Source organism: Aplysia californica, unplaced genomic scaffold (assembly GCF_000002075.1).
Source record: "Aplysia californica isolate F4 #8 unplaced genomic scaffold, AplCal3.0 scaffold00121, whole genome shotgun sequence".
Classification (NCBI taxonomy): Eukaryota; Metazoa; Mollusca; class Gastropoda; order Aplysiida; family Aplysiidae; genus Aplysia; species Aplysia californica.
This window is the reverse complement of record NW_004797391.1, coordinates 409,512-425,032: the sequence shown is the minus strand read 5'-3', so window position 1 is coordinate 425,032 and position 15,521 is coordinate 409,512. Positions and strand designations below refer to the sequence as shown.

At 39.6% G+C, this 15,521-nt stretch overlaps 2 protein-coding genes across 5 annotated transcripts in view; one reads left to right on the top strand and one right to left on the bottom strand.

The window, feature by feature from the left end:
• LOC101851943 (RING-type E3 ubiquitin-protein ligase PPIL2) overlaps window positions 1-15,521 on the bottom strand; it is a 64,401-nt gene that overhangs the window by 6,842 nt on the left and 42,038 nt on the right. The gene's annotated exons all lie outside the window — the stretch shown is intronic.
• LOC101851031 lies at window positions 1,344-15,272 on the top strand. Of its 4 annotated transcripts, none has more exons than XM_005096088.3 (5): window positions 1,344-1,512; window positions 5,624-5,875; window positions 8,582-8,700; window positions 10,374-10,603; window positions 14,607-15,272. In XM_005096088.3, exons 2-5 carry the CDS (start codon window positions 5,627-5,629, stop codon window positions 15,098-15,100), a joined length of 1,092 nt encoding a protein of 363 aa, XP_005096145.1. In that variant the 5' UTR covers window positions 1,344-1,512; window positions 5,624-5,626; the 3' UTR covers window positions 15,101-15,272. The 4 variants fall into 4 exon arrangements, with proteins under 4 accessions (XP_005096145.1, XP_005096144.1, XP_005096143.1 ...); XM_005096087.3 differs by having other exon boundaries at window positions 5,621-5,875; XM_005096086.3 differs by having other exon boundaries at window positions 1,344-1,530.

Genomic DNA, 15,521 nt, shown 5'->3' with positions numbered 1-15,521 from the left:
ACAACTAGCAAATGCTAGCTCAAAGAAATGAAAACAAAGCCAATAATAAGAAAAATAAACAATTAAGACACAACAATTACAATGGTTACTTAGTGCTGAGGAAAAGTAAGACAGACAGACAGAAACAACAGAGGGAAAGTAAAGAAGAAGGACCTACCAGTGCTCTGCCCTCCAGCTATACCTGCCAGTACCTTTAAAACTGATAAAGTATGAATCTAAGCGGTCACTCTACCTATGACACACTCCGTTTATTGTAAAATTATACATACATGAACCGTATTAGTATTAGGTATGTGAGGAAATGGTTCAAACACGAATATCAGCTTGTGCATGCCTAGGGCACATTCTGCAGTCATGTAATGAGGTGCAGAGAAAGTGAATTGTTCTGTTCATTAGCATGTCATCAGCTGTAAAAGGATCATAGATCTGAGTTTTATTATACAATGAATGAAAAAAAAAGCATAAAATGCTGAATTGATAAAAGTAAAATAAATGCCTATTGAAAGCTACTCAAATACAGATGGTCTAGACTACACTACTACACTTTGTTTTTTAGTGTTAACCGAATTTTTAAAAAATCATTCGGTTTCAGACCATCGTTACAAGATATGGAGTTAGCATTTTACGTTTTTTGATAATATTAAAATGTTTGCGGTAAATTTTTACTTTCAGTCCCGCATACAGATGCACTGCTTCAGGGATCAAATTGCAGTATTGTGAGCTGGAGATCACACATAAATCCACTAAAACAGTCGCAAATCAATTATTTTAAAGAAAATTTCAAACCTAACTGCAAAATATATATTTCTTTTACTTCAGGCCCCCAGTCCCGCTGAAACCCACCGATTGATTTTGTGCTTGCAAATTACTATGCAGGTAGGCCTAAGAGTGATATAACTCGATTTTAAAAAAATCAAATATTAAAAAAACTATCAATTTGCAACGGAAATTCAGTTGATATTTAGTGTTCAGCACATCTTTAAGGAGAAAATGGACAACTGGAGGCTAAGTGTGAGAGGAAAAGTAAAAAAATACTGTATATCTAGTCATGAAATAAAAATCATACAATTAATTTTAGAAAGTCAACACCCAGTCTTTGTTTACATTGTGTGGTCTGTATAAAAGAACCGTGCATCTTTAACATTATTGCAAGCTCTTGTAGCGGCCGTAGATTGATACTAATACACCAGTGTGCTCTTCCGTATGCCATCTTTTAGTTTTTAGACAAAGCGGTGGGGCGACCTTAGAACAGCTTGATTTCGGAATAGGCCTACATACATCCAAGACAAGAGCTCTCCAATTTATAATGATTAAAAAAAAACCAACAACAAAACCCCCCCAACAAACTTCCGGTTCATTATAAAGTTTAGTTTACACAAACTAAACAGTGGGCCTACAGTTTACACCGACAACGGCGACAACGCACCGAGGAAAACGGAGCTTTAGATTAGAAGCTGTAGTTCTAGATCTAGAATGCCAGTCCTGTGAGAGTGATCTGGAGAACCAAACTAGGCAAGGTTTTTACTTCAAGTAAGTCCAAAAGAAGTCTAGAGTCTAGAATCTAGATATTATATATAATATATAATATAATTATATCTGTCTAATATCTAGACTCTAGATTATAGTTATAGATCTAGAATCTAGATCTAGATATAGATCTCTCTAGATCTAGATCTAGACCTATACTAGATCTAGATTAGATCTAGATATATCTATACCTAGATCTAGATCTAGACTTCTTTTGTCTTTTGGGCTTACTTGAAGAAATGAAGAAGAAGAAGCAGGGGGACGAGTTTTAAAAGGAGGAGGAGAAGAACAAGAAGAGTATGAAGAAAAAGAAGAAGTTAGATTCTAGAATCTAGTAATAGGCTATAGGCCTTACAAATTGGGGATTTTTTCGTTGGTTACCCAACCTTGGAAAAGAGGGAGTCAGGGGGAAAGAGAGAGAGAAATCAGAGAGGGTGGTGAGAGCGACAGGGGAGGGTGTCGTCGAGATCGCGCCAAGAGTAGCCTACCGTAGGCCTTAATGTATTTAGCAATGCCCACCGAGCGTGTTTTGTTCCGCTGATATTTGGCCCCCGCCGTGGGGGTGTTTCGTGGGACGAACTAACGCAAAGGTTGTTGTCTTCAACTCACTCTCACGCCGCTTCTCGTGAATGGATATGAATGAAACTTGGCAGCCAATCAGAAAAGAGGTCAATCTCGTAGTATGCAGTTTGACAACTTTGTACCCATCTAAGAAGTAGTCGAAAACGTTTGCGAAAGTGGTTGATGTGGTGCGCTTTGAAGATTTTTCGGAGCTCTGATTTGTCAAACTGACTGATACGTTGTACACCATTTTTCTTTATTCCCTTAACATTTCATGCTTCTGTGTTTAGCGGTTTTGGCGTAAATCTTTAAAAATGTGGGAGTAACTAAGGGAAAAAGCGGCATTGCCATTTGCGCGTGCTGGTTGAACGACCGGCGGCTGGGAAATTTCCACTGAGTGACGTCATCAGCCATCGGTCGCCTCGGGCGCTACAAACGAGGCCCCGATGTGAACCGGAAAGGGGGGGGGGAAGGATACTTGAAAACTAAACGGGGGCCTTGATAACTTGCGTTTTTGTTGCATTTTAGTCACAATACAATAGATGTAGTCATTTTTATTTGCTTGATTGCATGACAGAAGAATAGAAACAAGCAAACATCTTGAGAAGTGGTATGGCATTGTGTTTGCATTATAAAAGCCTATTCCCCCCTCATATGAAAGCACACACTTGGACTCGTCCTGTGTGCTCTGTTTGGAAAAGTGAGGCATTAAGATTGTTATTAAAGAGTATGGTACGTTTTTAGACCAGTCTGGGAAGATAGTCCCGTTTATACATTGTTATCGTTCACGCGTGCGTGTGTGAGTGTGCACGCGTGCATGTGTGTGTGTGTGCGTGAGAGAGAGAGAAAGGGGGGGGGGGGGGTGTAAATACGTTACATTTATTGTACGAGTTGTAGCCTACACATGCGAAATATTCCCATGACTTGTAAACTATATTATTATCTAAACGCATTTTAATCTAACACACAATAGGACACTGTCCAACAATGGATATACAGTGGAAACCTGATATAACAGGGATGGTGGGAGTAGAGAAAATGTCCTGTTATATCCGATCCCTGTTAAATCCGAAATGCAAGGAAAGTAAGCATTTGTGAACTAATACAGCTGTACTTGTTCATGGGTAGTTGCCCTTGCCACAAGTACCCACAGACAGGGGTTTTGGCACTAACTTTCTCCTTGTCTCCTAAAACCTCATCAGAAGAGCTTGGTCCGCAGCATCTGCATCAGGTAGTCTCATCTTCTTTCGATCCAGAGCAAACTTTCCATTGAAGTATGCTGCCACTATCTTCTCTCTATCCTTGATAATGATGTGAATCGACCCTTGTGGAATGTCGAACTGACGACAAATCTTTGCAAGTGGAGCTTGCTTTTTGTCAACAGCCTGGATTATTTCGTATTTTTTGTCAATTGAAAGGCATTTTCTCTTGCGCTTGACATCGTTGGTGACACATTACGCGTGCGTGTTGCTAGGTGTCGGGCTAGATCGAGGTCTGCAGCACACCGCAGCCCTCTCTCGCTTCACACGCTGCGTGTGCTTGCAGTGGCGTGGCTTGGGTGTGCTTGCTCCATCTCTGCGTTACTCTCTCTCTCTCTCTCTCTTTTACTTTTTACACATTGCTAACGACCCTTTGTCCCTGCTATAACCGGTTGGGCTCCGATGAGGCCCTGTTATTGCCGATAACTTTTAATATAGAGAAAGAGAAGGAAAAAACGGGGATTAAAAAAATCCCTGTTATTACCGGATCCCTGTTATTACCGGGCCTGTTATATATGGTTTCCACTGTACACAGAGACTATCTTATTTTCTATAACACAGTATGCATGCTTTTACTAGTAGAGAACTGGATTTATTAGACTAATAAATCCAGCTCACTTCTTACATTTTTGTGACAAATTGATCCAGAGCATTGCTTGGCAAGGAGGAACCTTTTATGTTGCCAAGTTTCATTATAAAATATCAAGACTTTGGGAGAACATATGACTGATAATCTTTGTAAATCTGTAAACAACGCCACTTTTTTACCTATTAATGTCTTTACAACTCAAAAAGTATGACAGATATTAAAAATCTGACAGCATGACTAGATTCTGCATTAAAAGCTGTACTAGATTGCCAAGTTTCATATATATACATATTCCAAGAAATAGGCGAGCTATGACAAATATTGTCTCAAAACGCACCGAAAACCGCCACATTTTTACCTATAATAAACGTCTTCATAACTCAAAAAGTAGAATTAGCTATGAAAAATCTGAAAGCAGGACTAGATTCTGCACTAGAAAATGTACTGGGTTGCCAAGTTTCTTTTAAATACTCCGAGAAATGAGCGAGTTATGACGAATATTGTCTCAAAACTCACCAAAGAACGTCCCATATTTTGGTTTTTTTTTCATTAAATATAAAAGTGTACCAAACATTGATTGATTAAAAAATTCGTAACTTTTTTGTTTATAAATGGATTTTAAAAATTCAAAAAGTTCCATGCTCTGTGAAGATAGAGCTACAAAATGCACCTATTTGCAAACACTTTCCGGCAAAAAAAGGTTTTTCTTGGTCATTGCTATAAAATTAAAAGATCAGTTTATTTCCTATTAGAATAACGTAATCAACTTTGAATTATTTTTCACAAATCCTTCCGCGAGACTCGGAAAGCATGTGACCCCACACATGGGGTACACTACGGTATAGAGCCGACTGGCTCGCTGCGGGGGCCGGGGTCAACGCTCGGTGTTTTTGTCGAAATAACGACAGATCATCGTGTTTGAGGCGATAAAATACTGATTTGTAATGATCTCACAGTCTGGAAAAAAATTAGGCTCCATATATTTGATATAGTGATTGTACTCTGTTAAAGTGGAGATGTTTAGTGCTCTTGGTAGGCTACTTTTTTATTGTCTGTCAAACATGGGGTTGCAGCCAGTGACTAACTTTAACAAATTTGATCGAATTTTAAACAACTACAATTTTCTTAAAAATTGACGGAGAGGTTAAAGAATGGTACCAAAATGCTTAGTGGATATAGGCCTTTCAAATGGAACAGATAAATTTGGCATACAGCCAGTTTGAAAATTTAGTTTCTGATACCTAATCTAAATTAGCACCTGCGGGTGGGGGGCCCCATAGAATACACCTGCCATGATACTGCGTGTCGTAAGAGGCGACTTAAAATGCAAAGGTTGGGTCGTCCGAAAAGGGGGATCTCAACAACTGCAGCAAATACAGAGGGATCACTCTTCTCTCAATACCAGGTAAGGTCTTCAACAGAATCATTCTGGAGAGAATCAAGACAGCAACGGATCCAAGACTAAGGGATGAACAGGCTGGTTTCCGGAAAAATCACTCAACCATCGACCAGATTGCCACGCTGAGGATTATTGTGGAACAGTCCCTGGAGTGAAACTCTCAGCTGATCGTCAACTTCCTTGACTATGAGAAGGCCTTTGACAGAATATTAAAAACAGACTTTTGTTCTGTGACATAAAATAACATATTTCTCTCCCTTCTCCTCCCCCATCCTTCCTCCCCAGAAGGCAATGATGTCAGAAATCAAATTTAGCCAAGACCTTGGTGCTGATTCAGGAAACGCACCTAATGATGGAAAAGAGACGAAAATACAGATAACAGATGTTATCTCTATGAACGATATCCCTAAAGTTGAACCAAACGCTGAGTTCCAATCTTTTCTGGAGCTTCGCAATGCTATTGAAAAGTATCAAAAGGAGAACTCTGTGCAGCTCATTGTGAAGGACTCAAAGCTACTGGAAGCAGAAAGTACACGCAAGGTAGGAATGATTGAGATTGTTAATGTAGGTAGCGTAAACATGGCCTCGCGGGCACTCGCGGCCTTCCGACCGCGTGGTATCGGTAAAATTGGGGTAATTCCGATCGCTGTTTCTTTGCTCTTTCGCTATAAAACACCAAGTACCGCACACCTTGTAAAAGTTCAGCTTTCCCTCGTTACAATGGTGTAAGTTGTTTATGTGTCCGATTAGTAGCAGCTGGAGAATCGCCGACGAAAGCGAAGCCCCTCGCAGTCGGAATGCGTGGTCGGCCGGTTGAAAAATTGACTCGCGTGCATTCAAATGCTTCGTGGAACGAGGGATGATTAAATACCGTCTTTTCATTGGCGGAAAACTGTAGAGCTTTAAACGGGCTTTCCCGTGATATAAGTTTAGCCTTTGGCGTCTTTATAGAAAGCTTTTAAAAATACCGTCAAAATGTTTAAAGTATCCCTTTTTACACAAAATATGTATAATACCAACTTATAACAGGTATCAATTAAAAGATCAGTTCATTTACTATTAGAATAAAGTAATTAACATGGAATTATTTTTTATCAATCCTTCCGCGAGACTCGGAAAGCATGTGACCCCGCACGCGGGGTACACTACAGTATAGAGCCAACTTGCTCGCCGCGGGGGCCGGTGCTCCGCCGCCGGGTCAACGCTCGGTGTTTTTGTCGAAATAACGACAGATCGTCGTGTTTGAGGCAATAAAATACTGATTTGTAAAGATCTCACCGTCTTGAAAAAAATTAGGCTCCATATATTTGTTATAGTGATTGTACTCTGTTAATGTGGAGATGTTTAGTGCACTTGGTACTTTTTTTATGTCTGTCAAACATGGGGTTGCAGCCAGTGACTGACTTAAACAAATTTGATCAAATTTTAAACAACTTCAAATTTCTTAAAAATTGACGGAGAGGTTAAAGAATGGTACCAAAATGCTCAGTGGATATAGGCCTTTCAAATGGAACAGATAAATTTGGCATACAGCAAGTTTGAAAATTTAGTTTCTGGTACCTAGTTAATGTAATATGACTCATGACCGCATTGGAACAATTTCAGTCAGCTTTCATTTTGTAGAGTGGAACATAGTGAAAGACGGAAGGACTTCATGAAATGAGGTTTACCATGCCATATTATTGAAAATGCTTTACTATTACACTTTAGATAGAAAAATCAATAAAAGTCCATTTGTCATATATCACGGATAAGTCGAACACAGAAGACTCGAAATCACGCATCTGTCGAAATGTTCCTGTAGTCCCGTTTAAAAAAAAAAAAATCTTTGTAAGAAAATTATGTGAAGCTTGAACACAAACACGGAATAGTCAAACTAAGTATGCCACCGCAGAAGTCTAAAGTCAATGTCCTTTGAGGTGCACGAAAAAAGGCAAGGTCGGTAAAATACCACCTTCCCCCTCCACACAAGCAGCGAGCTGTGCTATTTTTAGCATGCTGCTCAACACGCATGCCTAAGCCCTGGGCCTAACTAGGCTTGTATGGAGTGGGCGAGAGGAAGGGTTGTGCGTCATACGATATATTGTTTTTCCCCTAAAATAACAATCTTTGTGTTTCTCTTGATTCTCTGACACAGTCGATGCCATAACACTGTTCACGTATCCCACGGATTACAGATCCTTGGAACTACCAAGGCCGTTCCCGACAAATTCGAGCTATCCGTGCTATTCTGTAATTTAAAAAAACTGAAGAAGGTCAATTAAAACATTTCAGACCCTGCAAGACCAGTAAGATGCCCTTAACTCTATTTTCTCAGGCCATAAATCATGTGTGTAGTTTTTGGTTATTTTTTAACCTATTATTATTTTAGCTTAGATTTTCACTGGGTAGGCTACTACAGTGGAGTCCACTTATAATGAGTCCTGAAATAACGAGAAGTCTGTTATAAAGACACTTTTCTAAAACCCCCTTTTTCCCCCTTATTACCTTTGTAAATAAAATACTGCTATAGCGCAATCAGACAAACACGCGAGTCTGTTGTTAGTGGAATATTGCTGCAGCTGTGCACATCGCATAGACCTTTTATACATTGTAAAACCTGGCCAGTTGAGAAACTTGTTGGTGGTTGGTGATCTAGCGAAACACAGCGGGTGAGTTAGCCTAGAGCCCTTTCTTTCTGAATGCCAACGCCGAGCTGTCAACATCGCTAGGGCTAGAGAGAAACCTGATTTGGTTTTTGATCAAGTAAGACCTGGAGGTCATGTTGAACAAAATCATCAGAGGAGGAGATAACAAAGAAAAATAAACAGAGCACCAACCTCATAGATTAGGCCTACTTTATTATTTCCCTTGAATTTATTACCTGGATCCTAAAAATAACGAGAATCCTGCTATAATGGACATTTCGCACCAGTCCCCTCCCTCTCATTATAACAGGATTCCACTGTATTATCCAGATAATTTCTTTTATCTTGAGAAGTTTCATGGATCTACTGTGATTAGCAAGTGAGAAAACAGTTGTTCTTTTTTTTTTTACCCAGGCTGTTAGTGAAACGTTAAAATGTGTCGGGTGAGGATTCAAAAACACACAATGGGGCACAGTGCTCTTGAACCATATGCAAAGTTCTCTTCAATGTAAAATAAAAGCTAGATTAATGGAAACAAATCTCAAGAATCATAAAATGTTGACATGAACCATGATGTGCGTAACATTATTGTATTTGTTGCTGTTTCCTTTCTCATCAGGTTATTCCCAAGGTATATCATTTGGTGAACCAGAAACTCATGTACCACTCCATCACATACTGTTGCAAGTGTCACGGAGAGCTTAAGCAGAAACCAGGTACTCGAGTGAGGAATGTTGGGTGAGTCATTTTGAAATAAGTAGGTCCAACAGTAATTGACAAATTCATTTGGTACTGCCTGTAATGTTTTAATTCATTTGCTGACAGGCACTATATGGCTCTACATCCTAAGAATGACAGGCGTTTTGGCACATACTTAGAAAAATTATTGTGACTTTATTATTTACCATCCAACAATGAAACTTAGCATTCAAAAAGTGTGCATGATGCAAGTTTCGCTGTATTCAAGAGGTGGGGCTTTTAATAGTAGAACAGAGCCAAGAAGATGGAAGAGTAAAGAGTCCTCACAACTCCCAAAACAACTCAAATCTAAGAATGTCTGAATGAATATAGGAATCTCAACTTAATATAGGAATTTCAACTACGGTGCCTGCAAGAATAAAAATAAAACCATGTTTTGTAATTAGCATTAATCCCAAGACAACATACAATTTGCAAGCGAATCATGTGATTTACATTAAATGTATTGTAATTACAAGAATAAAATGTGATTTACAGGATAAAATTGCAGGACTAATGTGCCAATTACACATTATCACAAGACTGAAAATGTTAGTTCAATGTTATCACAAAGACATGCTAGTTCAATGTTGTCACAAGACAACACATGTAGCCTAATTTGTGTGTAATAAATTTTGATAGGAAATCTAAAAATGTGATTCAGTTACAAATTATTTAGATCAAGAGTTATTTTTAAAACTATGATTGTTGATAATCTGAGATTGATTATAATGTCTCCAGAAAAAGAAATGATTGTTTGTATCTAAATTATACAGTGGAGTCCACTTATAACGAGTCCGGAAAAAACGAGAAGTCTGTTATAAAGACACTATTCTGAAACCACGTTTTTTTCTCCTCTTTACCTTTGTAAATAAAATACTGCTATAGCGCTATCAGACAAACTTGCGAGTCGGTTATAGCGGAATATTGCTGCTGTGGTGCACAGTGCATAGGCCAATTTTACATGACGTAAAACCTCGCCAGTTGAGAAACTTGTTGGTGATCTTGCGAAACAAAGAATAGGAGAGCCCATGTGCGCCAACAATGAAGGCCGGAGCATCTGAGTAGGGAGGGTGTGGCATGCACAGACAAGCAGAACACATCGTGTGATATGCCAGCGTAAGCCTAGTTTACATTATCAAGGCCTACCATGCCTCTCACTTCTCCAATGCGGGGATGGAGAGGTCACAGCAATGTGATGGATGGAGCGAATGTGTGACGTGTGCAAGCAGACAGAATGCACCACAGGGTGTGGTGGGGTGGGGGGAAACACAGCGGGTGAGTTAACCCAGAGCCCTTCCTTTCTGATCGCCAACACCGAGCTGTCAGTCCACATCGCTAGATCTAGCACTAGAGAAAGAAACTTGATTCGATTTTTGATCAAGTAAGACCTAGAGGTCATGTTGAAACAAAATCGTCATCAGGGGAGATAGCAAAAGGAAATAAACAGAATACCAAACTCATAGATTAGGCCTACTTTACAGTTTCCCTTGAATTTATTACTGGATCCCTTATAGCGAGAATCCTGCTATAACGGACATTTTGCTCCGGTCCCCTCCCTCTCGTTATAACAGGATTCCACTGTATCTGTTTATATCTGATCTAAATGATTGTTTATATTCTAAGTCTGCTTTTTAGTGTCAAGAAATCTCAACTTTGCATTCATTTCACAGGGCCAAGAGATTGAACTGCCCGATGTATATCCGCTTCAAGCTGACCCCTGACCTCCAGAGACTAGTGATCTTTGACATGGATGAGACACACAACCATGGCATTGACCCAAACACGTGCCAGATGCCCCCTCGCCAACAAGTTTATAGACTCTCTCGAATGAGGAAGGGTCAGCTGACGGGAGTGGGCAAAGACAACATCGGGTCATTGATAGCCTCTGCCATTAGAGACGGTGAGTCATTCAGGAGATTCGCTTGTTGGTGTACATTCTGGCAGGGTTCCCACTCAACCGAGAAAACGCGAAAAAGCCAGAAATTTCATTTTCAAATTTTCTGGTCGTAAAAACATTAAAAAAAATATATATATATATGGAAATAAAAATAAATGGGAGAAAGCCGGGAAATCAAAAGGGCTGCCCATTTTATGAAAATAGGATTATATTGTGCCCGTGATTCTTATTATAAAATTTGCGGTTCAGTACCCCAACCCATCCCCACCCGCCCTGCGTATAGGGGGATCTTGAATTTGCCCCCCTGTAAAAAAAATAGGCCGCCAGTCGGAGAAGCTGATCCTGAACTTGCCCCCCCCCCCCCTCATTATCGATGGCAAAATGAGTCAGTTGCATAAAAATCGAGTACTCGCTACTATTGCAACTGCGCTGCATTCATCGATTGTGTGACGTAAGCCTAATCCAGATATCCTCTCTGCTCCAGACCAATGGCTTGGACTGAGCAGCCCCCCCCCCCCCCCCTCAACTTTAAAAAAAAATGAAGCTTGCGTCACTGTAACAGATTTGAAACTTTAAACAATCAGTGAAACTTGAAAAAACAATCAGTGAAACTTGAAACAATCAGTAGTAGTGTGTTCCATGGTGTGTTGTGATGTACAATTTTTATCTAGTTAAGCTAGGCAGTTTAGTGAACGCGCTCGCGGCAGGGCGAATCGGCCGCGGTACGCCCCGTAGATTTTTGTGACCGGCAGTGAAGCCTCGCGCTACGGTGGGTCTAAACAACTCACAGTTTTGTTTCGTTTTGCGAATTGCACTTCCACTCCCGATACATCTTTTTAAACAGAAAAGAAAGGTCTTCAAAATGGCGGTCTTCGCGTGAAAATCGGTTCAGTAGAACTGGAAATATTTGCATCTGAAAACAAGGCAGTTTTTACAACGCGATAAAATGAAAACTACTGGCTGTATATTTATGATTCTTTCAGAAGTTATAGATTATCCATTCTAGTTTCTTTTGACACCCGAGTTGTTTAGGTTGAACTTCGCACAACGCTACGGCGCTTCCCGTAAAAATGCATACAAAAAGCCGAAACGCCGAATCGGCCGGTCAGCGACCCGGCGCCCCCGCTCTCCCCTGCACACTGTGATAACGTATTGCGCCGGCATCGCTTTTATTCGCGCTTTACTTGTTTCTCCGGATAATAATAATACGTGCGGCTTTGAAATTATGAACGGACTGACAAAAGAATTCAGTTTTGCTTTTGTTTTACCATATTTGGCTCTTGAATAGTGCAAATGATAGGTAAGTCTAGAATTCAGCAGTAGTAGGCTAGAAACAGTCAAAAAGCCAGCATATCTAACTATTTATGCCTTTGGGCTTTGGAATTGAAATAAAGCTTGAATTGCACAGTTCTAATTGATGTTAGATTCAGCATCTAGCTCTATATTCCAGAGTTAATAATAAATCTCATCATAACAATTGCTTTTATGAGACAACCTGTTTCTTAAATCAGTTTTGCGCAAACTTACTTGTTAGTAGTATAGTAGTAGAGAACAGAGTTTATCTAAGCCTCTGCTCAGTCTTTCACTTTCAGTTTCAGTACCTAATAATTTAATGTTGTTATTTTCTGGATATTTTTACATTTACATTTGTGCCATTTAAAAAAATATAATTTATGGCCAATGAGTCTGACTCAATATAAAAAAAATATGCTCATCAATAAAAATTGCTAGTTGATAATAACTCAAAATGTAATGAATAGTGAAGAAACATGTGTGAAAAAATAATAGAATGAGGTAGACTATAAATATAATTTGTCAAAAAAATTGCAAGTGCAACTTGTGTGAAGATCATAAAATGACTTTGTTATTTTCTGGTCATCTTTCTGCAGTTTATTAAATGTTCCAGTGGGTCTACAACTAGGTCTCCGAAGAGCATTTTTCTTGAATTTATAAGCTCTTTTATGCACTTGAAAGCATAAAATATAGCTTCACACAAATGTATGTTACAATACTTTGTAAAAGAAGGATAGGGAGCTGACTTATGGCGGTCATTAAGAGGTTGTTTTTTTTTACGGAATCCGTTTAACGGATAGAAAAACACTAAAAATACGTTTTGGAATCTTAAGAATGGCCATAAAAATTGGAAATTATTACTTAATTGGCTTAACTCTTTAATAATTATGAACAGTGAAAAAAGACAAAGAGAATGATGTATGATTTGTCTAAATATGACCATTAGCAGCAAAGATATAGCCCATTTTGTCCATTTCGGGTTATCCTTGCGGGGGATTTTTTATCACCCTGAACCTCTAGAAGTACCCAAAAAATATTTCTGTGACTTTGTAAAGAGGGGTTTGTAGTTGTGTGCATTCTGTGTAAAATTCCCAACAAACTGATGTACAACACTTTAAAAAATATACATTTTGTGTTGAGTAATGGTCATTTGTGTTGAGTAATGGTCATTTGTGTTGAGTAATGGTCATTTGTGTAGAGTAATGGTCATTTGTGTTGAGTAATGGTCATTTGTGTTGAGTAATGGTCATTTGTGTTGAGTAATGGTCATTTGTGTTGAGTAATGGTCATAAAAAATATTTCTGTGACTTTGTAAAGAGGGGTTTTGTAGTTGTGTGCATTCTGTGTAAAATTCCCAACAAACTGATGTACAACACTTTAAAAAATATGCATTTTGTGTTGAGTAATGGTCATTTGTGTTGTAAAGTTGCATTTTTGTGTCACAAAAACTCAGTGTTAAAAGTGGCTTGAAATTGGACGGATTTTAGGCATGAAAAATCGCCATAACTTTTTAACTAATAAAGATATCAACAAAATTTAAACTGTTTTATGATCATGAAGGCAAGAGCTTTCAAATGAAAGTATTTCAAAGCATATCAGACAAATTTGAAATTTTCACTAAACTGCCTAGTTAAGCGTCCCAAACCAGTAGGCCTACATTTTTTTTTGCAAGAGTCATCAAACTGACAGCCTATAACTAGCAACCCTCCCCAACAAGCCCAAGGACAGCTCTTTCATCACAGTTAGTTAGTTTTAGTAAGGTTTTACAGCGCTTGCAACTGCATAAGGTATATGAGTGCCAAGGGGTGGATGTCAACAGAGAAGTCTTTACAGGGAATCAAGACTTACTCTGCTCACCTCTCTAGCTTCAACAGCACAAAGTCTGCTTCGACTATCAAGGCACCCCGGAAATAGTGGGTCACAAGAGTGTGACAAACATACAAAAGAATTAGAGGAAAAATGACAATAGTAAGGATTAGGAAAGAAAAAGCAGCAGTTCCCTATTGTAGATCAGGCACACTTATGAGTGTGACCTTGATGAATCAGCCCTTTACAATTCTACTGTGCCTGAACGAGAAATGTCCCCCCTTTGGGAATGGCCTAAAGACACTTCAGTCAGTGGCACCGCCCTGCGGGGTACATTTCATGGTAATTCTACTTGATGAGTTGAGTTTGAGTAAAGAGAGGTAGGCCTACATCAATTCAATAACAGTATTTAGTGCAGGAAATAAGCAAGACAGATTGACAGAAACAACAAAGGGAAAGAAAAGAAGTAGGACCTACCAGTGGCGCCCTCCTACCACTCACTTGATGAGTTGCATACATGATAATAAAAAAGCTCACAAGAGAAAAGTCTTATCAGTTGAAAAAAAATTGTAGGCATTTTTTACACCCACATCGACACAATTTAGATCATTTAGGAGACAGGCTCCCGATTCTGTCTGACAGGGCCGACAAGACTCGGATACTTGATAAAATTTTGTCCCCACTCAGAAATCAAACTCTGGTCTCCTACAAGCAACAGTGAAGCACCTAGAGATCTAACCATAACACCATAGATGCCAGTGAGTAAAATTTTACCAACCAAACTTTTATGAAGTAGACAGTTATTTTTCTTTTTTTTTTTCCTTTCCTGGTGACAAAACTGCCTTGCGTAATGACTTTTTTTTTCACTGCAAACTAATCAAGATGCCTCTGGCCTTTTCTCCCTCAGTGACATCAGTCCCTGATACAGAGTACCAACCAGCAGCAAAACAGGCACGAATCAAGGAGGAAGCGGCTGGTACCGCACAGAATGATGGCCACACAGAAACAAACCCCAGCAGTTTCGACCGACTCGCTGACCCTCACGCAGAGGCTCTAGCCGACGACCCAGAGTCGCCACTCGACTCGGAGTCTAGCTGTTCAGACAGTGATGACGAAGAGTTGCAATCACAGCGCCAGCTGCTGCCTTTCCCGATACGCCTTATTGGCTCAGCTATTCAGAGCTCTCCTGAGCTGATCGAAGCGAGTAAACAGCTGATCGAGTTGCAAAAATCTAAGCTGATGCTGGAGAAACAGAAGCTGCAGTTGCAGACAAGGAATCTGGAACTTGAAAATTCAAAATTGGAACTGGAAGTGAAAATGATGGAGAAAAACCTTGCGTCTGAAATAGCAGCAACGTCGGGGGGCAGACAAGACACAACGATATATCTTCAGGCATCGTGATAGTTTCTATAAATGTTTTGACTTCTGTACATATGACGTTCTTTCTACTGGAACTCCTGTCTGCGAGTATGTGGATAAATTTAGAACTTGTGACTTGTTCATACAATTTGATTTAGTTTTACATGGGAGTCTGTGACTCTTGTCAAATAATTAAAGAATTTGAATTATCACTAGCTGTGGGTCAGTCTTTTTGCTGAAAAGCATGTTGTCAGTTATGTTGTCTTTGAGCATTAACCCTTAAGATTCTGGTCCCTGATAAATGTTTGCCCGATAAGCGCAATCCCGCGCGGCGCTCCACAGCTGGTCCCTGATCAGTCGTCGTCCCGCGCGGGCAACGCATTTCGTTTAGGGCGGGGTCTGCATCTGTGTGCTAAAATGTGTGTGGGTCAGTCTGCTTGTGCCTGTGTGTCCATCTGGAACT